Source organism: Onychostruthus taczanowskii, unplaced genomic scaffold, assembly GCF_017590055.1.
Source record: "Onychostruthus taczanowskii isolate IOZ18803 unplaced genomic scaffold, ASM1759005v1 scaffold86, whole genome shotgun sequence".
Lineage (NCBI taxonomy): Eukaryota > Metazoa > Chordata > Aves > Passeriformes > Passeridae > Onychostruthus > Onychostruthus taczanowskii.
In genome coordinates, this window is record NW_024506552.1 from 2,850,645 (window position 1) to 2,876,880 (window position 26,236).

The following is a 26,236-nucleotide window of genomic DNA, read 5'->3' on the forward strand; positions in this document are numbered from 1 at the left end:
TCAGCTTCAAACCAATGACTGCCACGCTCTGAGCCTGGTTCAGCTGCTTCCCAACCCATTTTCAGGACTGAGCTCAGATGATCCTCTCACCTGGACAACTCTGCTGTCAAATTCCTTCAGCTGATGAATGAGATGGCTTCCACTGGACACCAAACAAGCACCAAGAAGAGAAAAGGCAACACAGAGGATTTCAGAAGACTGCAAAAAAACACAAAGGTAAACCTGCCTCTACTGAAAGCCATTTTATTACCACAAGTAGAGAAATTTGTTTGCATGTAGTTTCACTGCAAAATACCTGCACTAAGAAGGAACATAATTCTACATTCTTTTATTTAAGAACTGTCATTTTTAAAATATAAGCTCTTGTGACTGGGGGTAGGGGCAACCCTCAAAGAAAGTCCCTAGTCTAGAATGAGCAGACACACTACATAATACTGCAGTACCCAGATAAACACTGCACTTAGCTAGAGATAAACCAGATATCCCAGAGCACAGTGTAGGGCTAACATCCCTGTCATTTTCTCACAATACCAGGAATTATTAACAACTCAATGACTGACTTCCAGTATCAAGACTAACAAAAGCTACCTAATTACAGCTATTTTCTCAAACTTTACAGACCAAGTGTTGTGGATCACAGACAGAGCAATTTTTGGTCCTACTAGGGAATCAGAAACTCAACATATTCCCACTATTCACTTACTCTATCATACAGAGCACTTTGAGCCTATGCTTTGGTGCAACCCACAAAAAGCTCAATGAAGGAAAAGCACTACAGACTCAAGAGGCAGCTACAGCAGAGACTTAACAAGGGGATGCCTCTTTCATAATTAAATGGCACTTCTAACACCCTCTGGAACAGCACACGTACTCTGAGCAGCTAAAGGGAGAAAGCCCAACTACTAACACCAATTACCTCAAGCAATTTATGAAGGCTGGGTTCTCTCACTATGCCCTGCAAGAACTGTCCCATGCTGACATTCCTTTGTCTCTGGTGAATGTTGTCAGTAGAGTGCTAGTGCCCAGCGTGGATTCAAAGTCAGGCTGTTTTATGATGCCTGCAGGACCAAAGCCTGTTCTCAGACTCCTTAATCTTAATTGGCATGCTTATACTACCAGACCTTTTCCACCTTCAGGTTTTTCTGCAGGGTTGTTTTCATGCAATTACGTTTCCAACCATAACAAAGTTCAGGATCTTTGAATTCTCACCTGTAAACTTCATCTTCAACAACCTTCCGGCCACACTGTCCATAAGAATTGTTTCCCATTGTGAAAACTGAAAAACAATTATAAAACACACTAGTTTTATTACTGCCCAATCCCCTGAAAGCCTCTTTTCAGGTTCTCAAAATATTTTCACACAGTTCCAAGTCTGAAAGGTAGAGCACAGCAATGTAAAAATTGGCATAAGCTTTTTTCAAAGTCCATTTGAATGAAATTGACTGAATCAATTTTCACCTGCAACAGCCAGCAGTATTGTTTCAGGCACAGCAGCAGTACCTGGAGCCCGCTGTCTGTCACAGTGGGAACTGCCTAGTTCATCCTGCCACTGTCAAAGACACTGAGAAACAGATCAGCATTCCCACAGGAGTGGGAATCAATGAAACAACCAGCTCACCCACTAAGAAGCTGCACTGGATCACTTGGTGCTGCACTGAAGCCACTGCACCAGAGAGCTCCCAGAGATGTGAAGAGACAATTCACAAACAGGATCTTCTCTATAAAGGACTAGTAATTAATTAATTGCTTTTATAAATACAGTACTCTGGGGCTTAAAGGGGAAGTAACACAGGAGTACTGGCATAGTCACCCAAATCTGCATTCAAAAACACATCTGAGTGAACAAGACAAACAGGCTGCACTCACCAGGCCTGGGGTTAGAGAAACAAACCCTGTAGTAAAAAGCTCCCAACACATTTACAACTTGAGCCAAGTGAGGCTCACAGCTTTCCCTCACAGAAGCAATCCCACAAAGGCCAACAGCTGCCTGCATCCCATTTACAGTGCAAGCAGCCCACCTGGGATAGAGTTCTAAAGGAGAGAAGACAATTTTTTTCAAGCTTTTAGTAAAAGCATAGCCAGGCACCCACAGAGATCACCAGCACAAACAACACTGTACCTCCTTCACTATCTGTCAGGACCAGGGAATGGGCTCTCCCACAGGACACTTGCAAGACTCGAGTTTGCTGTGGTTTCTCCAGTGGTAATGGAATTGGAGATGGTTCCAAGACATATTCATAGCCCTTGGCTTAAGGAAAAGAGAACAATTTTAAGTCAGTAGCTTCCAGAAAGTAAATTTAACATACATTTGCTGATCCTGTTGTACATTCACACACTCATTTCTGCTTTGTTACACAAGCAGATACATTTTGGAAAGCCAAGACACTAACCAAAGAGGCTGACAGGGATTTATCACAGAGGGAAGGAGAAGATAAAAGCTATGGAGATAGCTGAAGCTAATCACTGCCTAAACAAAAGTCCACCATAACTAGAGAGTGAATGTTATTATGCCTTCAGGTGGCAGAATTGTAAAACTGAGGCTTTCACCCACGTGTTCAACCACTTCAGTGAATACAGCTGGATTACTAAAGCTTAATACCATGCACAAACATTCTGTGCAACTGGGGATATTGCAAACAAGGTACAAGAGCAACAATCACAAAAATGTATCAGGAAAGGTAAACAAAAAAATCTTAAAGTAGATTACAGGCATTTTCAGAAATAAGGAATGCAAGAAAGACTAGCTAGGCCCACAGGGAATAAGATACCTAACGTCTATGAAAAAAGACATGCTGTACTTTACAAAGATTTAGTAAGTTGCAGAACACAGAATCAATTACAGTCAACTGGGGGAGGGGGGGAAAGAACAGCAAGCTGTAAATCAGTACTAGGGAAATTGTTAAGAGGAGATGATAAAAAGATAAAAAGTCTTGAAATCAAAGTTACTGTAATAAGTGAAATCAAATCCTGGAGGACCCAAAGCAATATTGCACACAGGCAGCAGTGCTTTACTGGTTCTTGCTGCCTTCAATAAAAATAAAACTAAAACAATAACAACAAAAACCCCCGAACAAACAAAAAAACCCACAACAACAAAAAAACACCTAAGATTTTTTAAAAAATTAAAATTTAAAAGTCTACACAAGGTCTTTTGGAATAAGACACTACTGGACATGAGGACAGGCAGCACAACAGGCAGCTTACCAATGGTGGGCATCTGCCATGCAACAGAGCAGAACTTAAACACAACCAACTCTCTGTCTGTCTAGAAACACCTGGAAGTCAAAGCAAAATAACCTTTTCCTCTCTCTGTTCCCTCCCGCAGAAAGACACATGCCACTGGGATCTGTAATAACCATCACTGACAGCTGAGGGGATTTGGAGAAAAGAGACAATGAGGAGTAAGGAACAGGGGGGTGAGTGTGAAATAGCAGTAGTTTAGATGCAACCATCTAAAAGTCAGAAGGCTGCAAATTCCCTTGGAATTGAAGCATCTACAGCAACACAGCGTTGGAAGCAGCAGGCACCAAAGTCAGTCTGTAAAACAGCAACGAGCAACACATCCCAAAGGAAAGCTTGCCTGGTGGGACATTAAACATGAAGCAGTAGCAATCCCACTGATCTTCACATTTTCAACTTGCCAAACACACTCTCTTACTTAGCAGGGCTTGAACTGCAAAACTATTTAACCTATTTCTTCATTCTCTGACAAAAATAATTTCCAGGTCAGATGAAAAACAAGGTAATTGCAAGACACTCCTAAGACATCAGCACGTACATAAGACCCAGCAAGAGCTGAAACCTTTAAAAGCAGAAGTGAGCAGAAGCTCCTGCAGCCCCTGCATTTTGCAGCTGCTGTCTAAGCACGCACTTGCTGTGTGTGCACACTCTCACAGAACTACCCAGTGTGCCCCACAAAGCAGCACCACTGCAAACCTCACCATGCTGCACTGCAGCTGCAATTTTCTTTTGCCTCTCCACCAACTTTAATCTTCTGCCCATATCATACACACCCTACCTTGATGGATTACACTCTTATACATCATAATGACAAAAACTGCTTTTATTGTGATTTTCCTGAACTGGTTATGGAGGAATGTCTATGCAGTCAGCCATTCCATGAGGAAAGTTTGTGGTTTTCCTGTCTTCAGTGGTAGGTGGCAATGTTCTGCAAAGAAATTGCCTTAAATAAGTTTGAGAGCCTGGTGTAAGACAAAATGACTAAAAACCAAGTTTTTCCTTCAAAATGCAACCTATTGAAGGAATTTAAAACAAACCCTACAGTTTCACAAAAACTCCACAGACTGTATAAAAAAAACCTCAAACCAGGGAGGGAAGGAGGACAAAGGACTTTAGTTTTTAAGTGCAAAGGCAACAGAAGCAAGCACACCATCCTGCCAAAATGATTTTATTAACTACACTGTGCCTTCTATCAAACTATAGATTCAAAGCCACAAATTAACCAACATCACACTCTGCAGAATGAACAACTACATTCCAATCCAGATGAAACTAATTAAGTGCAGCGTACAAAACAGAGGCACACACTGATCAATTACAAAGCACACAAAAACATGGATACATTTCAGAAAAAAAGATCTGTTTAAAAACATAAAGCACAGCCTGGGACTGCACCAAAGTCTCCTGATGTTTTTCACAGCTCCAAACACATGGAGATTCCTGTACCACAGGCATACTGCAGTGTCACCCTGCAAGTCTTTAAAACACTTAAATCCTTACTTTGATCTCTTCTGCTTCTCTGGAATCCAAGCTGGGAATCCTTGTTGAGCCCCATGCCCCACACTTTGGTGATGTCTCTGGTATTTGAAGCCAGCAGTGTGAATCCATAACCACAGGCAGCAGAGGATATCTTTGAAGGCAGACAAAACCCACACCACTCAGTTAGAAACTGGCTTAGAAAAGCAGATTTCACTCCAGGCTACTTGTTCACCAGCAATCATTCTTCATTAAGCTACATTCACATGCAGCCCAAATTCATGGCATGTATGGTCTTCCAAAAATTATCAGTCTTTTGTGATAAGCACAATGGTGAAAACTCAGGTCCAACCATTCTGCCTTAAAAGTTTTGGTTTTGTCTGCATACATCTTTATTTCTGCATTACCTTGGCCCCATCAACACCACAGAAAGACCTATTTGCTGACCTGCATCAGCAGATTAAAATAAATTTTAAAAATTAAGAAAGATACAGAGATATTAAGAGAATAACATGTTTTACTCCTTTTGACAAAAAAAAGCCCAGCATAAGAGTCACATGAGGAGCAACTGTGTCACTTGGTGCTCAGCCGGGAGAAATGGAGACTGAGGTCAGATCCCACTGGGGTCTGCAGCTCGTCCCGAGGGACCAGCGACAGGACCCGAGGGCAGCCGTGCCAGGGGAGGTTTAGACTGGATTTCAGGAAAAGGTTCCACCCGCAGAGGGTGTGGGGCACTGAACAGGCTCCCCAGGGAACGGCCCCGGCCCCAGGGAGGGTTCGGACAACTCTCAGGGCAGGGTGGGACTGCTGGGCTGCCCCGCGCAGGGCCAGGAGCCGACTCCGCCATCCTTCCGAGCCCTTCCCAGCGCCAAGGCACTCCGGGAGCGCTCTGACTTCCTCTGCACTCGAGAGCAGAGCACGAGTGAAACACGAGGCAGAAGAATAACGTGATTTTCGACACAAGCTTCCCGCCTGTCAGGTGGGAGCAGCCACGGAGCTGAAGAGGCCCCTTTTACCAGAAAAATGCTTCTATTTCACCCTGGCTCTCTAATGCCTCTGACAAAATTACTAATACATATTTACTAAACTATATGCTGCTGCAGTTAAACCAGGCACCATCCCAAGCAATACCGCTATACCGACAGAAAACACGGAATCACGGCAAAGCCTTTAAACCCGATCCAGTAAGGCCGTTCTCGGCTGTGCTAAGCCCTGACCGGGCTGCGGAGGCCGGGGCAGACACGTCGGCCCCGGCGGACCGGCCCGGGCCCACCTTCTCCTCCGTCTCCAGGCGGTACGGCGTGGTTTGGATGCGCCGCGGCTTCTTCCAGCCCGCGTCCGGCTTCACGAAGCTGGGGATGCCCAGGGCGCCCGAGTAGCTGAAGCCCCACACGAACACGCGGTCCTTGCGCCTGGCCGCCTTCCCCACGTACTGGAACACCGGGGCAGCCTCCTCGGCCTCCCGCAGCTGGCGGGTGCTCGGCGGCCGTGCCGGCACGCACAAGCCCCTGCAGTGCAGGCGCCGCGCCAGCCCCGCCATCGCTGCCCTCAGGCCGCCGCCATCTCGGCTCGCTCACTCGCGGGCCCGCACAGCGTCAGCTCCCCTGCGCGCATGCGCGCAGCAGCTGCGCGCTTCTCTTAAAGGGGCCACACCGCCCTCTGAGGGGAGCGTTCACACCCGCCCAGAACCTGAGCTGCGGCTGAGCTTACAGCCAGGCCTGAGCCTAGCCCGGCCCAAACTCACACCTAAACCTACACCCCGACCTAGGCCTAAATCTAAACACACCCCCACACCCCAGTGTGGACTTAGACCCAGCCCCAGAGAATCAAAACTAAAACACCCAGGCACAAACCTACACATCGACCCGGCGCCATCCCAAAGCCAAACCGAGATCCCACCCGAAGGCGGCCCCGTCCGGCACAGCGGCGGCCGGGCTGGCTGGGGCGGTAACCAGGTGCAGCCGTCCCACCACGCTCCGTGTGAGAAGCAGCCCTGTCTCAACACTGAGCCCTCGCTGTCCTCTCGAGGGAGCCAAGCAGCCACCTCCCAGGAAGAAGCTGCTGTCCTTTTATCCCCCCAACTAAATATCCTCACTGCCAGCATTTCTTGGAAGAGTCCCTTGCCCAATATCCGCCGGGAGGAGCACCTTTCCTGCCGCCATGCCCACACTGCTCCTCAGGGTCTATCAAGTATCTCTCCTTTATTGATGAAAACCACAAAAATAGTTCAAAATACAAAGAGGTAATAGAAGGGCATGTAGAGATGAGGACTTGGTGCTTATGAGGAGCTGGTAGAGCAGGGCTGGTCCCTCCTCCAAGTGCTCTCAGGACACCATGGGCGGGCTGAGGTGGAGGATGAGGAAGGGCACTGGGCTGGGCTGATATGGCCGCAGCCTCCCTGGCCTGTGGTGGCTGCCAGAACCACCTGGATCCCTGGTCCGGCTCCGAGCCCTAGCTGCACAGGAGCTGGAGGAGATGAAGCTTTGGGTAGCTGGTGTGGGGACTCACAGGATCCTCACAGGATCTTCCTCCATGTGCTCTCAGTGCAGCGGTTCAGGATGAGGTCCTTGCTGGGACGGGGAGGAACAGCAGGTTGAGCCTTGGGCTTGTTGTCCCCTGGCTCATCTTTCTCAACTGCAAGTAAAAAAGATGTACAGATGGGTCAGAGCTCTGCACCACACACCACCCTCATGAACATTCAGCAGCTTCCTACATCATGGCCACCAAAGCTCCTGCCTCTCCTCCTGTCCCTGCTGCATGTAGGGCCTTCCTTAGGTCATGGTGTCAGGATGAACCCAGTAGTGCCCTGCTGGGAGCTGTGCTCAGGGAAAGCCCGTCTCTAGGTCTGCATGAGGTCTGCCCATCTTTAGCTCTGGGAAGGTCACGGACCTACCGCCCTCCTTCTTCATGAAGAGACACTTTTTACAAGGGCCTGAACTGGTAGGATGAGGGGGAGTGGCTTCATACTGTTGGAGGCCAGGGTTAGATTAAATATTAGGAAAAAATTATTTTCTGTGAAGGTAGTGGGGCACAGGTTACCCAAAGAAACTGTGGCTGCCCTGTCCCTGGAAGTGTTCAAGGCTAGGTTGGATGAGGCTTGGAGCAACCTGATCAAGTGGAAGCTTTGAATGAATTGGTCTTTAAGGTCCCTTCCTATCAAAACCAAATTCTATAATTCTTCATGTAACACTTCCTTCTGGGGGCTCTGCTGACAGCAACATACATGGCAATTGCAGTGGTAATGGCAGCAGGGGGGAGGTTAGGAACAAAGGAAAGCACAGGTTTCAAATGTGGGCTGACCTCTTCCAGGACCATATTCTGCTGTGTCTGACTTATAGCCAGAGGTAAGAAAACTCACTGAAAGAAACACCTCCCTGCGTAGACTTTCCCCATGGGAAAAGGGCAGGTGGGCATGGTGTGACCTCAGTGTGCCATCCTGCTCCAGCTGCCAGCAGTGGTGGGGGGCATGGGTCATGCCTGCAGGATTCCAGTTCCATTGAGGCTTACTGATGACATTGGCCTTGTTCTGGGAATTTCCCCGTATTTTCCGCTGGCTCTGGATGTACTTCTTGCTGTTCCTCCTGTAGGTCTCCTGGCTGATTTGCTTCCGGCCCTGCTTGTGGATGCTCTTCACATTTCGGATGGTGGATCTGCAAGGAGTGAGAAACAAAACTTTCAGTTTTAATGCTGGCAGCTCTCACACCACACACCTCATTTCCCCACACTTCCTCCTCTGCTTCACCCAAACCCCAGTTTCTGCTTTTGGGTTTTGCCTGGTGGATGCCAGCCGTTGAGGGCAGCCATCAGGAAGACACAATCTACAATGTGTTCAGAGGCAGCTGGATGGTGCTCTGCAAGCAAACACTGAAGGGTGAGCCCTGAGCACAAGTCTGCAAAGTAATGATAGGGATTGGTGAGGAAGATTGGGCATAAGACTGGAAGGATGAGATGGGCATGAGGTTTATCCAAGAAAGCCCATAGAGAAGTGATCTATAGCTCTTTGATGAATGAACATACAGCACCTATCCTGGCCACAAAATTGAGGTCCCTGCTGTGGGGCTTGGCATGGCTCCCTGAGGCTCAAGGGTCAGGTACAGGGGAGTGAAGCATGGAGCATGTGTCAGTGTGCACCCAGATGGGCGGTGTTCAACCCACAGGAGAGAAACTACTGAGAGAAGTGAAAGGCTGAGCAGCCTGGGGCTGCTGCAGGGGAAACCCCAGCACTGGGGACTCTCCCTGGGCAGGCAGCAGAGGCCCCTGCTTTGTCTTCAGTGCTATGGCAGGACTGAAGTGGTTCCTGATGTCCACCCCATGGCATTGTCCTCCTGCTCTTCTCAAAGAAATGTGCTTCTCTGCCTTCAGCCCCTTCCCGGTCTGAGCACATACCCCAAGTCATAGCAAAGCTCTTGCCCATAACAGGTCACCACATTGACAACAGGGCTTGGCCTGGCTGCCAGTGCCACAGAGGCAGCAGTCACAATGGCAGGGGGACAAGCCACTGTCCTCAGAACAGGCCACCTCATCTTCCCCAAGGCTACCAGCAAACATCTCTGTGTTCAAATAGGTGGATCTGGACCATTTTACACTGTATCACACTCAACCCATGCTCCAGCAAAATTGGATTTGGAGAGATTTTATAGCAGGCCTGATGTGTCATCTTGCAGAAAAAAGAGACAGCAGCAAATTCTGCCCTTTTTAGCCATTGTCTTTGCACTGGAATTCATGATTTGTTATTGCTTTTTATCTTTTTAATCAAAATACAATCCCTTGCATTAGCTCAAATCCTCCCATTAGATTAGGCCACTGGCAGCTCCATTTAGTCAAATGTCTCCTTGCCTCTGAAAGATTCAGTGCACACATGTCTGAAGCAAGAAAATGACCAATTTGAAAATTAAACAAGATTAGCCCAGAAAAGAAACTTTGCAGAAGGACAAGGAGAAATACACCTGACGGGTGGACCTGTTGAGCAAGGATCTTGGAGCCCTGCACCAACAATGCTGGGGTGCCTGTGGTAGCTGGGGAGCACAGAGCTGGTGGAAGGACAGCCCTGCTCTGTCTGTGTCCTGCTTGTATTTCTCCAGGTAGTTCCTCACAGACAGGGCAAGCAGGTGACACCACAACACCCTGCCTGGTTTAATTTCATCTCCCTCAAGGAACGGGAAGATGTTCTTCTGCCCTCCAGAGCTTCTCCTACCTCCGTGGAGGAGCACCCCGGTTCCTCAGCACACTCTTCACAGAGGTGTTCACCTCCCCAGCTTTCTGCAGGTACATGGAGGGGTAATAACCTGTGGTTTCATCCTTCCTGCAGTGCAACACAAAGGAACATCACTTGCAGTCATGGCTCTGCAACCACCTCCTCAGTCCAGGAGAGAGATTTGATCATTCTTGTGTGTGGTCATGGAGTCCCAGAATGAATTGGGACCTCATTCCAACACCATGCCACAGGCAGGGACACCTTCCCCTAGAATAGGGGAAGTACTTTTCCAAGCCCCGTCCAACCTGGCCTTGAACTCTTCCAACTCACACCTTCCATGACTCACGGTTCAGGCCTGTCCCTTACTGGTGCCATGTTACCTCGAATATTCTTTGCAGCTGGGATGAAAGTTGAGGTTTTGCAAAGCAAAATGTGCCAGAACAATTAGAGACAAAATAACAGATGCATGGTTTCTTTTCCATCTGCCTCCTTCTTGGATATTTCTGAAGCCCTCAGGAGAGGAATTTCCAGCTGAAATGTTTAAAATTTGGCAAAGAACAGACTGTGAGGAGCAGCCCTGCAAAAGGAAGTGCTGGGCAGTGGCACCAAAGACACCATGGCTTTCAGAGCCCTGACGTGGAGCACCATGGATGTCCCTTCCCTTTGCCTGAGTGTTGCTCGCCTGACCTGTTCATGGCATCTCACCTGATCACCCACCAGCCATCAAGGAGCTTGTGGATGACTTCAATGGTATCACCCTCCTTGAGGGTCAGCTCATCCTCTTCCACAGCAGTGTAGCTTTTCTGGACCACGTACGCCTCACCTACACATGAAATGGGGATGGTGGATCATGTGCTGACACCTCAGGGATGGGGGCTGAACCTCCCCAGCCACTGAGAAGAGGAGGCACCAGAGCATTAGGAGGCACCCTACATTTTAGGCAAGACTCAGGGTGCTTCAGGTTTGAATTCAGACTTCCCCCAGTCTTGTCATTACCCATGGCTCATCCCAGCCCCTTCACCATCTCTCCAGAAGAAAGCTTTTGGGTGCAGAGGAAGCACTCCTATTCTGCTCAAAAGTGTGTTCAGAATTCAAGTGGTAAAATAAGGAAGTGTTGTGCTAATAGAGCCTTTTCCAGTGTTGTGAAACCCTCAAAGCTGAAGCCTGTTGAGCAATTGGCACAAGTCCGCACACACACTGAAGCAAGAAAATGACCAATTTGAAAATTAAACAAGATTAGCCCAGAAAAGAAACTTTGCAGAAGGACAAGGAGAAATACACCTGACGGGTGGACCTGTTGAGCAAGGATCTTGGAGCCCTGCACCAACAATGCTGGGGTGCCTGTGGTAGCTGGGGAGCACAGAGCTGGTGGGAGGACAGCCCTGCTCTGTCTGTGTCCTGCTTGTATTTCTCCAGGTAGTTCCTCACAGACAGGGCAAGCAGGTGACACCACAACACCCTGCCTGGTTTAATTTCATCTCCCTCAAGGAACGGGGAGATGTTCTGCCCTCTGCACAGAGCTTCTCCTACCTCCGTGGAGGAGCACCCCGGTTCCTCAGCACACTCTTCACAGAGGTGTTCACCTCCCCAGCTTTCTGCAGGTACATGGAGGGGTAATAACCTGTGGTTTCATCCTTCCTGCAGTGCAACACAAAGGAACATCACTTGCAGTCATGGCTCTGCAACCACCTCCTCAGTCCAGGAGAGAGATTTGATCATTCTTGTGTGTGGTCATGGAGTCCCAGAATGAATTGGGACCTCATTCCAACACCATGCCACAGGCAGGGACACCTTCCCCTAGAATAGGGGAAGTACTTTTCCAAGCCCCGTCCAACCTGGCCTTGAACTCTTCCAACTCACACCTTCCATGACTCACGGTTCAGGCCTGTCCCTTACTGGTGCCATGTTACCTCGAATATTCTTTGCAGCTGGGATGAAAGTTGAGGTTTTGCAAAGCAAAATGTGCCAGAACAATTAGAGACAAAATAACAGATGCATGGTTTCTTTTCCATCTGCCTCCTTCTTGGATATTTCTGAAGCCCTCAGGAGAGGAATTTCCAGCTGAAATGTTTAAAATTTGGCAAAGAACAGACTGTGAGGAGCAGCCCTGCAAAAGGAAGTGCTGGGCAGTGGCACCAAAGACACCATGGCTTTCAGAGCCCTGACGTGGAGCACCATGGATGTCCCTTCCCTTTGCCTGAGTGTTGCTCGCCTGACCTGTTCATGGCATCTCACCTGATCACCCACCAGCCATCAAGGAGCTTGTGGATGACTTCAATGGTATCACCCTCCTTGAGGGTCAGCTCATCCTCTTCCACAGCAGTGTAGCTTTTCTGGACCACGTACGCCTCACCTACACATGAAATGGGGATGGTGGATCATGTGCTGACACCTCAGGGATGGGGGCTGAACCTCCCCAGCCACTGAGAAGAGGAGGCACCAGAGCATTAGGAGGCACCCTACATTTTAGGCAAGACTCAGGGTGCTTCAGGTTTGAATTCAGACTTCCCCCAGTCTTGTCATTACCCATGGCTCATCCCAGCCCCTTCACCATCTCTCCAGAAGAAAGCTTTTGGGTGCAGAGGAAGCACTCCTATTCTGCTCAAAAGTGTGTTCAGAATTCAAGTGGTAAAATGAGGAAGTGTTGTGCTAATAGAGCCTTTTCCAGTGTTGTGAAACCCTCAAAGCTGAAGCCTGTTGAGCAATTGGCACAAGTCCGCAGGGTCCTTCCTCTGTTCCACATGATAAAGCCCTGCTGTCATGGCAGGGCAGTGCAGGGGACAGGGAGCAGGGCCAGGCCTGAGGTGAAGCACTGTGAATGCCCGTGCCTGATTTGGATGCTGCACCATGCTGTTCTGCTAACCCAGCACCTCAGCCTTCACCCAGCCAGCTCAGCATGGCCACTGGGTAAAGATCAGCCAAAACACAAATCTAATGCCGAGTTGCAGATCATGGGAAGCTTCCAAGGCTGACACTGAGGCACCAAGCCATGAGATTTATCCCTCCTGGCAGTTCCTACAGCAGCATCTTCCTGCCCAGTGATCCTGCTCAGTCTGAATTGCCCAGCTTTGCAGCCATCACAGTGGGAGAGCTGCAGTGCTCTGACACACACACACACCCTGGTCACCCCAATATTTTACCTGCATAGTTAGGCTCCTGCTCTTCAGACTCATCGGGACCATCCAGTGGCTCCAGATAGGCAGCAGGTACCCAGCCTCGTTTATTCTTCAATTGACAAAACCACCAGCCTGCAAAGAAAGCAACCATGGGCAGGAGCAGAGAGTGTAGTGGGGACTGGCACCAGGTCTGTCCTGGCCAGGGCAGGTGTAGGCACCTCCTTGTCCTGGACCAAAGGGACAGTGCTGGGGCCAGTCTCTGTTGACATGGTGCAACCAGAGAACTTGACCAATTCATTGTGCTCCTGCTGGGCAGGAAGACAGGCTGAGGCATGGCCAGGATATTGCCCAGTTTTCTAGAACTGCCCCTCCCCCTCAGCCTTCACTGCCATAACTAGCTCACATGCTGTGTTTGGACACAAGATGCAAGGGCAGTACTCATTCCTGCTGAAATTGTGGAAGGGAGTGCACTGGCCCTCAGGGGCTCTCCAGGGGGATGGACACATACCATTCTCACTCTTCTCCACAACATCCACCATGTCCCCAGCCTTGAGAGCCATCTCAGACGTGGAGCTCTTCTCATAGTCAGCGATGGCTCGGTACGTTTGCAGGACAATGGGGCCCGTGATGTCTGCATGAGAGAAGTGATAGATGTCCCCTCTTCCAGCCCCCAACCCAGAAACATCCTATTCCAGGCAGGCCAAAAGCAGCCCCAGGACAGCCCAAAGTGCCCTCCCAGCCTCTTTCAACCCCAAACCAACTGGATTTCAGGACAATAACTCATTCCTCCCCTAAGGATTTGGCTTCCCACAGCTGCAGCTCTGGCATAGCAACCATGTTCTTAGTGAGGGTATATGCCATGGAATGACATCCTCTCTCCCCAGCAGGCTTTGCTGCTGCTGAGGCAGCCACTTGCAGCCCTCTGAGACCTCTTACCAGTGAGGCTTTTCTTGGAATCCTTTGTCAGGAGGAAGACCTCAGGCTTCTTGATCCTAGACAGGTCAGAGCAAAGGCAGCTCAATGCCAACCAGCCCTATCCATCAGCACCCTCCCTGCAGGCTTAATAGAGCCTTTTCCAGTGTTGTGAAACCCTCAAAGCTGAAGCCTGTTGAGCAATTGGCACAAGTCCGCAGGGTCCTTCCTCTGTTCCACATGATAAAGCCCTGCTGTCATGGCAGGGCAGTGCAGGGGACAGGGAGCAGGGCCAGGCCTGAGGTGAAGCACTGTGAATGCCCGTGCCTGATTTGGATGCTGCACCATGCTGTTCTGCTAACCCAGCACCTCAGCCTTCACCCAGCCAGCTCAGCATGGCCACTGGGTAAAGATCAGCCAAAACACAAATCTAATGCTGAGTTGCAGATCATGGGAAGCTTCCAAGGCTGACACTGAGGCACAAAGCCATGAGATTTATCCCTCCTGGCAGTTCCTACAGCAGCATCTTCCTGCCCAGTGATCCTGCTCAGTCTGAATTGCCCAGCTTTGCAGCTGTCACAGTGGAGAGCTGCAGCAGGCTGTGCTCTGACACACGCACACACCCTGGTCACCCCAGTATTTTACCTGCATAGTTAGGTTCCTGCTCTTCAGACTCATCGGGACCATCCAGTGGCTCCAGATAGGCAGCAGGTACCCAGCCTCGTTTATTCTTCAATTGACAAAACCACCAGCCTGCAAAGAAAGCAACCATGGGCAGGAACAGAGAGTGTAGTGGGGACTGGCACCAGGTCTGTCCTGGCCAGGGCAGGTGTAGGCACCTCCTTGTCCTGGACCAAAGGGACAGTGCTGGGGCCAGTCTCTGTTGACATGGTGCAACCAGAGAACTTGACCAATTCATTGTGCTCCTGCTGGGCAGGAAGACAGGCTGAGGCATGGCCAGGATATTGCCCAGTTTTCTAGAACTGCCCCTCACCCTCAGCCTTCACTGCCATAACTAGCTCACATGCTGTGTTTGGACACAAGATGCAAGGGCAGTACTCATTCCTGCTGAAATTGTGGAAGGGAGTGCACTGGCCCTCAGGGGCTCTCCAGGGGGATGGACACATACCATTCTCACTCTTCTCCACAACATCCACCATGTCCCCAGCCTTGAGAGCCATCTCAGACGTGGAGCTCTTCTCATAGTCAGCGATGGCTCGGTACGTTTGCAGGACAATGGGGCCCGTGATGTCTGCATGAGAGAAGTGATAGATGTCCCCTCTTCCAGCCCCCAACCCAGAAACATCCTATTCCAGGCAGGCCAAAAGCAGCCCCAGGACAGCCCAAAGTGCCCTCCCAGCCTCTTTCAACCCCAAACCAACTGGATTTCAGGACAATAACTCATTCCTCCCCTAAGGATTTGGCTTCCCACAGCTGCAGCTCTGGCATAGCAACCATGTTCTTAGTGAGGGTATATGCCATGGAATGACATCCTCTCTCCCCAGCAGGCTTTGCTGCTGCTGAGGCAGCCACTTGCAGCCCTCTGAGACCTCTTACCAGTGAGGTTTTTCTTGGAATCCTTTGTCAGGAGGAAGACCTCAGGCTTCTTGATCCTAGACAGGTCAGAGCAAAGGCAGCTCAATGCCAACTAGCCCTATCCATCAGCACACTCCCTGCAGGCTACTGCCAGCATCCAAGGCCAGGAACGCAGGATTTCCCTCAAAATAGCAGGCAGCTGGACTCACTGGCTGTCTGTGACAGGGTTCATGTCATCATGACGGACTTTGAAGAAGTTGACCACATGCAGGCACCGGGAGATCTTGTGGGGCAGGTTCACCAGTGTGTAGCAGTACTCAGCCAGTGTGCCCTGCCTGTTCTCAGTTGAGCGCTGCCCATCAAACCACTTTGGGGCTGGGGGAGAGGAAAAAGGGCTCAGAAAAAGCAGACAGAATGCCTTATTTTTAATAGTTTCCCAGCACACTGCTCTGAATCATTAATTTTGCCTGGCAAACAAGTGGGTCTGGCCCCAAGGTGCTGCATGGCTGCATTGTGCCAATAAGGTGAAGCTTTGTAGGAGCACAGCTCATGCAAGCCCAGCAATGATCCTGTTTGACCCTATTTCATTTTTAGGTTAAGTCCTACATGTGTGTTCAGACTAAGCCCAACTGCTGGGCCACAAATACAGCAGATGCACCAGGGCACCAAGAGGGGCTCAGGGGACGAGCCTGCAGTCAGAGGAGATATGTTTATCCTCCCACCCCCCTGATTATGGTGCTCTTGACTCCAGAGCTCTAAAATACTGCTGGCAATCCCAACCCTGAGCAGTCTTGAACCGCATGATGGGAGGTGCTTTGTGTGGTCAGTGGCACCCCATGTCCCCCAGCAGTCTGACACCTGTCTGGTCCTCGGTGCTCTCAGTTCCCCAAATGGAATAAGGATGCTTTGACCAGCCCCAGCACGGTGGGGGGCAGCGTGAAGAAAGAGGCCCAGCACAGTGGTTGGTGTCAGTCCAGCTGCAGTGGAGCCTCCCCAGACTGGCACTCCATGGTGCAGGCTTACTCCTCCTCCAGAGATGTTGACCACAACTGCAGCTCTTTTTCAGACTCCCTTCTGCTTCCTTTAAAGCAGGAAATTAAATAAAATGGGGAAGTTTTCTAACATGCTTTCTAACATCTCCTTGCTCGGAGACAGTGTCAGCTGTTCGGATCAGGAGTTCATTCTCTGTCATTGAAGACATATTGCATTGCTTCCTCCTACAAAGTATCTGTGTTGCCCTAAGGGCATTAAGCGAACACCAGTGATGGTGTCACCAACACAGGGCTCAGCTCAGCTCCACTCAGTTCAGCCTCCCCAAAGCCAGACACTTTGTACCAGCCAGGGGTCATAGGGGTCACAGCTGATTCTTCTGGACGTGCCTCTGGGGTGCCTTCAGAGAGCAAGGACAGGGTCTGCAGGGCTGCTGAGTGTTGGGAAGAACCACTGCCACTGCTCAGATTTTACTGGGGTTTTGATTTCAAGCCTGGTGTACAGGAAATACTGCACCACCCACCTGACTGGGAGGCAGCCAACACAGCTCAACCCACCAGGGAATTTCCCAGCTAGCTGCAATTTCTCTTCACCCCCCAGCCATGGGGCTTGCCCCTCACCTGGCAAGTGCGGGATGATCCGGTTCTCTATGTTGATGTCCCCGGATTCAATGGGGAACATCTCCTTCAGCGCTTTCTGCAGAGCAGAGCCAGGCACAACAGTGAGGATGGCACCAGGGTAGCACGCTGTGACACCCACTCCTCTGCCCCCAGCTTGACTTCTTTCCTGGTGCTCGCCCTGCTGCCACCAGCATGTCTTGGCTGGATCCCACAGCTCGGCACTGTGTGCCCAGGGACACAGAGCCATTGGCTCCCACCTTCAAGGGGCAAAAGAGATTGAAGAACTGGACCCAGGAGCCTCTTTTGAACTAGGTTTGCTTTGAGGCAATTTCAGATGGCATTCACCCTCCCTTTTCCCCACCCCAAGGCTATGTGTCCTGGGAGGACTCACGTGGAACTCATATATCTCAGTAAAGCGGCGGTAGACGACCTTTTCGGAGAGGTCATTCCACTTCACCAGGAACATGTAGACCTGAGGAGCAAAGCAGAGGCTGCAGTTTTGCAGGCAAGTGGGACACCACTCCCCACTGTGCCCAGGGAGCCCTGTGGATGGTCCAGCTTCAGATAAAATTGAATGTTTTCCTTCCACCATCCCAATGCAAGTAGTTCTCCCTGCCAGCAAATAAACTGGTCACTAGGGGAGTTGGAATGGTCGGAGAGGGGACAGAACCACGCAGGTGGGGGGAAACAAAGAGGAAAAAGCCCTTTCCAAGACTGCAAAGTAGCCAGTGGCTTGCAAAGGAAGTGCCTGAAATCTTGTGTGTTCAGGACAGTTTAGTCTCCGGCTGCCTGCAGCTGATGTTAACAGCCATGACCCCCTTAAAAGGAAGCGTTTAGGCTCTCAGTCACATTTACCTCAGGACATTTGTTGGCCACGGTTTTTACCCTGGCCAGTCCTCACATGCCAGAACGCTGCTGAGTACTCACATAGTGCTGGCTGGGGAAAAACCTTTTCTCGTAGCCCAGCAGTTCGATGTGCCGGATGAAGGCGTCCCCCATTCTGCTCCTGCCCGCGGTGCTCTGCTCCGGACCCTGCTCCTGCCTGTCCGGGCTGTCCCGTCCCCTCTGCCCTCGCTCAGCTCCGCTTGGTCTTAAAGCCCCGGGGAGGCGGAACTGCCGCCGCAATCGCACCCGTAATTGTTCACTCGCTGTGGTTTGTTACGAGCCGGTGCTTCCCAGCCCAGCCCAGCCCAGCCCCTCCAGTGGCTCCGGGCTGGGGAGGAGGTGAGCTGGGAGGCCTCGGGGAAAACCTGGAGGGACCTCTGGAATCAGAGGGCAGTGAAGGGTGAGGGCCAGGCTGGCTGCCCTGATATCCAAAGGACTCCCCTGACTGCTGATGTTGCCCCATGATGGCACAGGGCATTGCAGCAGAGGGTCAAGGACAATGGATATGGATATGGATATTGGACATGACAGCCAGAGGCTGTCAATGGATATGGATATTGGATATGACAGGCAGAGGTGCCTTCACCCTCTATCAGAGCTGGAACGGCTGAATGAAGCATGTAATGCACTACCTGAGCCCCAGGAATGGCAGTACTGTCTTCTGTGTGTGGGATTGGCAGGTGGGGAATCTGGGACAGCACAGCCAGGATGGGCAGCCACGGGCTCAGTGTGCAAGAGACCCTCCCCTTGCATCACCATTTCCCTTCAGTCACTTGCAGCTTCTTCAAAATCTGCCACCAAAAGGTTCCCTTGAGGAGCCCCCGAGGACCTGAGTCAGTCCCAGCCCTGCTCACCACCTTACATGGGCACAGGGCTGAATGGGAGAGGACCCCAGGCACAGGGAAACCCCAGAGTGGGCTGGAGATAGACCCCTGTGTCCCACTGGGAGAGCAGGAGAGTCCCCTGCTAAGCCGTTCTGAAATGCCAGTGCACCCTCTGCATTCATGTCCTCCTCCTTCTCCATCCTCAGCCCTGAGCAGAAAGACCTGAAGGGATGTGAGAGCTGCAGGGATCAATTCCACACTGCTTGAAAGCAAAGGTGTACCCAGGAGCGCTTCTGTCCCCACCACGGGCACCCTCAATGACAGTGGGCAGCAGAGGTGGGCAGTCACCTGGCAGAGCCCTGCTCTCCACAGGATCCTTGGAGGAGCCCAGCTCCAGCCAGCTGTGAACACTCAGCTCCATCCCCTCTGGAAACCTGTGCCCCAGTGCAGCCAATGTCCCCAGCAGGCCAGCTCACTGCCACGAGCTGGGTGTTAGAGCAAACCCAGCCCACACTCAGCCAGGAGCAGAGATGCCTCAGGCAGAGGTTATTACAGCCAGAGGCTGTCAATGGATTTGGATATGGATATTGGATATGACAGGCAGAGGTGCCTTCACCCTCTCTATCAGAGCTGGAACGGCTGAATGAAGCATGTAATGCACTACCTGAGCCCCAGGAATGGCAGTACTGTCTTCTGTGTGTGGGATTGGCAGGTGGGGAATCTGGGACAGCACAGCCAGGATGGGCAGCCACGGGCTCAGTGTGCAAGAGACCCTCCCCTTGCATCACCATTTCCCTTCAGTCACTTGCAGCTTCTTCAAAATCTGCCACCAAAAGGTTCCCTTGAGGAGCCCCCGAGGACCTGAGTCAGTCCCAGCCCTGCTCACCACCTTACATGGGCACAGGGCTGAATGGGAGAGGACCCCAGGCACAGGGAAACCCCAGAGTGGGCTGGAGATAGACCCCTGTGTCCCACTGGGAGAGCAGGAGAGTCCCCTGCTAAGCCGTTCTGAAATGCCAGTGCACCCTCTGCATTCATGTCCTCCTCCTTCTCCATCCTCAGCCCTGAGCAGAAAGACCTGAAGGGATGTGAGAGCTGCAGGGATCAATTCCACACTGCTTGAAAGCAAAGGTGTACCCAGGAGCGCTTCTGTCCCCACCACGGGCACCCTCAATGACAGTGGGCAGCAGAGGTGGGCAGTCACCTGGCAGAGCCCTGCTCTCCACAGGATCCTTGGAGGAGCCCAGCTCCAGCCAGCTGTGAACACTCAGCTCCATCCCCTCTGGAAACCTGTGCCCCAGTGCAGCCAATGTCCCCAGCAGGCCAGCTCACTGCCACGAGCTGGGTGTTAGAGCAAACCCAGCCCACACTCAGCCAGGAGCAGAGATGCCTCAGGCAGAGGTAGCACCCCTGTCCCCTGACCCTGGCAGGCAGCAGCCCCAAACCGCAGCAGAGCTGACAGGGGCTCTCCCCACTGAGCAGCAGCAGGAAGCCCTGGCACAGGAACAGCCCAATGCCCTTGTTAGCTTGTAAAGACAAAAGCTTGCTCTGGCCACATTAAAAACATCAAATACTAACTGTAGCCCTCCCCTGGAACTTGGGTGTGGTACTTGCAGCTGTGCAATAGTAAATGGTCATTTACATTTGTTTTCTTACTATTTTATCAGGGGGACTTCCCTATAGGCAAGGGAAGTTCCTTGCATATTACAGAACCACAAATATTAAAAAAGATCCATCCAGGGCTGTTTGGATTCTGCTCTGTTAGTCACCAGATAACTGCTGCTTATGCAGAACACCATAAACTTTGTCGTAACAGCTACTTTCATAATTAAAATTGTTTGTACTAAATTTAAACTGCATTACAGACAGTACATTTCTGGAAACCACTTAATTCATAGTTCCTTCCTGTTTCCTCATTCCTCATCTTGTGATGAAAGAAATGAAAGGTTTTAGATGCCACTGTCCATGAAGGATTAGTTCACAGTGAAACACCACCTGTAACTCTGTGTGATGCACTGCTGAGTGTTCCATCAAATGTCTCACATGTCTAATACATGTCAAGAAACAAGATTTTAGAAGAAAATTCTCAGCAGAGAAACATCCCATCTGAACAAGCCGAGTTTTCAGTTTTGCACAGTCTGGTTTTCGGTAGCAGGGGGGCTCCAGAGCTGGCTTCTGCTCGAAGCTGCCAGATGTCCAGCAGAGCCAAGCCCTGATGGCTCTGAGGATGGACATGCTGCTGGCCAAGCCTGGGCCAAGTAGAGATGGTGGTAACACCTCTGTGATAACATATTTAAGAAGAAAACCAAAACAAAGTGGGGCATGCACAGCTTTTCCTAGACAAAGAAGAGGACATGTGAAGGAAAAAACCTGGAGACCAGGGCCAGTGGGGAAGGAGGGAGAGGAGGTGCTCCAGGTGCTGGAGCCAGGACTCCTCTGCAGGCCATTGTGAGACCATGGGGAAGCAGCTGTGCCCCTGCAGCCCCTGGGGATCCACAGGGGATGCAGAGATCCACCCACAGCCCATGGGGATCCACAGGGGATGCACAGATCCACCCACAGCCCGTGAGGGAGGTGCCCATGCAGGTGGATGCCTGGAGGAGGCTGTGATCCAGTGGAAGACCCAGAGGAGAGGGCCCTGCTTCCAGGCTGGAGCAGCCTGTCTTTGGAGGACTGCACCCTGTGGGAAGAGAAACCCATGTCGCAGCAGTTTTGGAAGGAGTGCTGCTTGTGAAATTGGAACCACACTAGAGAAGTTCACGAAGAACTGTCTCGCCCATGGGAGGGACCCCATGGTCTCACAGGGGCAGGACTCCTCTCCCTGAGCAGCAGAAATGATCTCAGGTGATGAACTGCCCCAAACCCTCTTGCCCTGTCTCCCTGCGCTGTTGGTGCGAAGGACGGAAGGGTTAGAGCCAAAAAGGTGGTTTAAGGACTTACTTTACTTCTCATTATTGTCCTCTGATTTAGTTAGTAACAAATTCACTTTGTATCTCTAAGCCAAGTCTGGTTTGCCCTTGGAGTGCTGAGCTGCTGCTAGAAATCCTCTACTCCCCCCGGCAGGGAAGGAGACCACCGGCCGAGCTGAGGCACGGCAGCCAGCAGCGGGGGCACTTCCCAAACGCGCCGGGGCGTCCGGGGAGCGCCTCGACAGGAAGCAGCGGTGATCAGCAAGGAAGGCGAAGGAATGAAGAAAAGAGGGACTCCTCTTGGGGGTGAAATCCACAGCTTTTATTACCTCCAGGAGAGCCAGCCGAGAGAAGACTGGGAGCAAGGGGATACAATAGCATATAAAGGGGTTCAACAGCTGGGTGGGGACAATACAACAACCAATGAGGGAGAACTTAGGAGCGAGCGTACTCATGAGGACACACCGGCTAGCTAATAAGGGATGGAATAGGGAGGAGCTGTGTTTCTGGTCCAATCACCCACTGAATGGAGAACTTTCTGGAATAAGAGGAGGAGTCAGTGGGTGATGGACAGGAGTTCAGGGGGTGGTTAACAGGAAAATCCATGGCAAGAGGGGAGGAGACAACAAACAGACAGCTCTGTACTTGGGGAGGGACTAACCGGGGAGGGAGGAGGATCCCAAGACCGAACCACTTTAATAATTGGGGGAAACGGAACATACCAACTCCAACAAAACCAAACAACACACTACAACACTGGATTGTTCTCTCCCAGTCCTTACCTCAACTCATGAAGCCTTCATTAAATTTTCTTTCTCTTCTGCCCAGCTGTGGCAGGGGAGGGCAAGTAAGTGACTTTTTTGGGTGCCTGGTGTCTGGCCAGTGTCAAACCACCATGTAAGTTTATTGAGTTAATGAACTGATTCATGGTTTTGGAAACAAGGCTGGGGTCTGAACACAGGATCCCATTTTGAGAGAGATGGAGAAGATCCAAGTCCTCCAGCCGAAGCTGGCAGCAGTGCTCTCAGCAAGGCCCCGCTGCTGTGGAGTGGGAACAGCAACACAGGATTTCAGAGGATGGGTTTCAGTCAAGGCAGTTGTAGTGTTGGAGACTAAGAGTTTCTTAGGCAAATGGACTGTCCTCTTTTTGGCACTGCTCCACCCAAAACTAGTACCAAAACCTCTCAGGATATAAGAGCAGATGGAAGGAATGCCACCCTAATCTTTGTTCAAAATGAAATTTTTGATTTTTTGGTAGTTTAAATTTCAGCTTAATTCATTACAGAGCCAAGGGAGGCCTTTGTTTTGTCACTGATTGCACAGAGCTGTTACACAGTCACAGAAATGAGAGCCTGCCCTCTTCCCTGGCTGTGGGTCACTGACGGGACACACACGAAAAGAAACAAAGAAGAGGAGGTTCAAATTTTATATGTGGAAAAATTCAACTCCCAAGAGAAAAACACTGGCCAGCAACTGCATCACAGAGACACTGGACCTCAGCTGGTGGGTATGCTGTGAGAAAAGCCAGGGTGCCATATCCAAGGGATGCCCAGTTCCACCACAGACACCCTGAATCCTACACTACTTGCATGCAAAATTCCCATTTAAGAGAAAGGAGCCAGTCCACTGCACAGGACAGGCTTTTAAAGTTCAGTAAAACATGGGAAGTAAATACTTGTCTGCTCCTTCATCACCACAAACCTTCCCTGCTGGCACAAAAACTACTCAGAGCTCTTGTAAGTTATTGTAATTTAATTTATTCAGTCATTTATTTATTAGTATAGCTACAGCTTTTTAGGGCCTATCTCATGTACTACTGGATTGAAAATTAATGAGATTTTTATACATGGTCAACATCTTAAAAGTCTGCTAACTGTTAGGACTGTAGGTAATTTCTTAATATTGAATTGATATTTGGAAGGTAAAAATACTGGTGTAATTATTTTGTCAGACTAATTTCTCTCACCTGGATATAACCCAAAATGTCTGAAACCAAAGAGCCTTCAGCACTGAGTGCCAACCCATCAGCAGTACTGCCCACCCAGCAGCAAAATTCACAATGCCCACCGTGTAAAAACTCCAGTCCTTTCAGCAAAACACTTTCACTTAATTTTTCTTTCAGCTCCTGCATATAGAGTTTCAGTACAGCCACTCTGCTGTTACACACTTGACAAGGCAATACCCTGGAATTATTTATTTTCCCAGTTCCCTTGCTGTGACACTGCCCTCATTTTGAGTGAGCACTAACAGCAGCAACAGACAGCTGTGCTGGAAGTGCCTCCTCAAGAGAGCAAAGAAGGGATGAACCATCCTGCTTCTTCAGAAGGGGAAGTCAGGCCAGCTGAAATCTGGGGAAAGCTGCATTATGTAATTTCCCCATTCTAAACATGTCCAGAAGCAAGTGTGAAACCTGGTCCTGAACTACTGCTGGAGGTTCATTGGCTCAGCATGTCTGTTCAAGTGAGCAGCAGGTAAATGTGCTGGTGGTTACAATGTGGGCAGTGCCCATGTGGCTGGGATAACAGGTAGGTTCAGCAGGTGGACTCATTCCATGGGGCTGGGAATGGCTGGCTGCTGAGGCAGGAAGGCAGCAAGGCACCAGTCACCACCAGCTCCTCTCTGGAGAGAAGGAAGGTAGGACCAGGATGAGCTTTTTCAAAATGCCTCAGCATGGAGCTGCCCCTGCTGACATCACCAGCACAAGGTCCCAGTATTCAAGTGGGAGCACCTAGATCTGCATGTTGTGAAACACAAGCAGATGTCCTATAGGGTCTCCCTTATCTCCATAATGACAAAAATGTGCTGCTCTGAATTTACCTGCTGAATTTCAGGTTGCTCCCATGGAACAGAAACTGCACACAATTGAATTTAAGGCTTCAAAATTTTCCTTGCAGGTCCAATCACCTCCCCCACCCAGAGCTGGATTGCAGACTGGACCTTACTTCTTTGCTGGCAGGACATAACCAAGCTGCAGCATGTTCTATCTACCTGACTACAGAATTACTGCTAGGACTTGATTTGCTGTAAAAGACATAACTGCATGGACAGTCTTGAAAAACATCAGAAAGGTCTTTATTTCTTCATCAGGGAACACAATTTACCATTTGTGCATAATGCAATCATCTCAAATTCATGCCAGTAAAATAGAAACCTTTGCAAATAATCTGCATTTTTAGAGATTATCATATAGACAGAACTGTACATCTACGGTTTATGAAATTTGACAAAAAAAAATGTTTTTACATGTTGTGGCCCATAACCAGGACCACAGGGGACTTAATTTAATTATTATATTCACAGGATATTCAGAGTTTTTGACATAATAGAACTTAGAGGAGGTTGTAGCAAGTTTCCATAACTAGTTCTAGGTGAACAGAAGAGCTTCCTCACAGCCTTCAGCAGAAAAGCTCTCACACAAGCCCACACAACTACTGCCTATGGCAGGACTGTAAGACCAAACCCATCATATGTAAACTGTTATAACATGTACTTACTACCTTGAACTAACAGAACAAACTATGTGAGGTTTAATTTCAGTTGGTTCCTAATCCACACAGTGGAATATTGACCATTTCACAGTCTACCTCATTAATGCACGCTAACCGTCAAGTGGATAATTTAATCTTTTATTTAGGAAAAACATATTAATTGTGATAGATATAATAGGAAAAATAACTCAAATATACAGATACTGTTGTCCAACAAGACAATAAAGTAATAGCTGAAAATTAATGTAGAGGATTTTTTCTTCAAAGTAAACAAACTGAACTCTGCAGGAATTTTTCATTACAAAAGTTAGGATGCATTCAGGTACAGTGAAATTCAGCTTTATTGGAAAGTACAGACAGCCTGAGCTAAATCCCTGTTGATTATAATCCCTGCCATCTCCCCAGCACCGCTGCATCAAATTTATTTGTTAAAATATATTCCAAAGTAAACTCAGACAATCCAAATCTACAGTCATTATTAGGTCAATTCACAGAACTGCTGAAAAAGTAGACATTTCTATATAATAGTACAAAAGGGTTTGTATAGAAGATACTTCTCTTATACAGTTATATTACACAGCTCTAGACAGGCCGAGCAGGCTCCTCTCAGAAGGGGCAGCTTCTGACTAGGTAAGAGAAATTAAAAAAATTAAGTTAGTTTCATTGAAGCCTTGTGCCTTATTACAACTATGAGCAGTTTGTATTCTGTTTTCCTGTTCTTCAGGCCTAGGTTCAGCAAGCATGCAGAAACTGAATATTGCTCTCAATAAATATGAGATTAAAAGTGTGCTCTAGTGGTCTCTTGTCAGAATTTAGAACAAATATTTATTTTAGTATAAATTCAGCAGATGGCCTAAAGCATCCAAAACTCTGAACTCCTGCAGGATCAAATTGTGCAGCCATTGCTCAGACAACATTTTTGTGACCTTTAATAGACAAGTGAGATGGTTTTTTATATCTCACTGCCTGCAGTGTGTCCCATGACGAATCAGTTTGTCCTTTAGTATATTTTATCCTGCCACTTTGATGACAAATACCTCCAACAC

At 49.6% G+C, this 26,236-nt stretch overlaps 3 protein-coding genes across 6 annotated transcripts in view; all 3 read right to left on the reverse strand.

The window, feature by feature from the left end:
- RCC1L (RCC1 like) overlaps positions 1-6,308 on the reverse strand; it is a 19,477-nt gene extending 13,169 nt beyond the window's left edge. For all 4 annotated transcript variants that reach the window (XM_041425026.1, XM_041425028.1, XM_041425027.1 and 1 more), the window contains exons 1-5: positions 5,990-6,308; positions 4,741-4,870; positions 2,120-2,248; positions 1,210-1,276; positions 91-142 (exon numbers count right to left, since the gene is read on the reverse strand). In XM_041425026.1, the coding sequence (XP_041280960.1) occupies positions 91-142; positions 1,210-1,276; positions 2,120-2,248; positions 4,741-4,870; positions 5,990-6,256 (645 nt within the window). In that variant the 5' untranslated portion in view covers positions 6,257-6,308. The remainder of the gene's footprint in view (positions 1-90; positions 143-1,209; positions 1,277-2,119; positions 2,249-4,740; positions 4,871-5,989) is intronic.
- A 643-nt stretch (positions 6,309-6,951) lies between these two features.
- NCF1 (neutrophil cytosolic factor 1) lies at positions 6,952-18,136 on the reverse strand. Its single transcript, XM_041425010.1, has 11 exons — positions 18,012-18,136; positions 17,476-17,556; positions 17,085-17,160; positions 15,684-15,849; positions 13,963-14,018; positions 13,535-13,657; positions 13,051-13,158; positions 12,146-12,263; positions 11,441-11,548; positions 8,224-8,366; positions 6,952-7,350 (listed from the first exon to the last, which is right to left on the reverse strand). The coding sequence occupies exons 1-11, from the start codon at positions 18,081-18,083 to the stop codon at positions 7,232-7,234; spliced, it is 1,170 nt and encodes a 389-aa protein (XP_041280944.1). The 5' UTR covers positions 18,084-18,136; the 3' UTR covers positions 6,952-7,231.
- A 6,620-nt stretch (positions 18,137-24,756) lies between these two features.
- GTF2I (general transcription factor IIi) overlaps positions 24,757-26,236 on the reverse strand; it is a 77,875-nt gene continuing 76,395 nt past the window's right edge. Inside the window, exon 45 of the mRNA XM_041424982.1 lies at positions 24,757-25,816. The gene's annotated coding sequence lies outside the window, so the exon portion shown is untranslated. The remainder of the gene's footprint in view (positions 25,817-26,236) is intronic.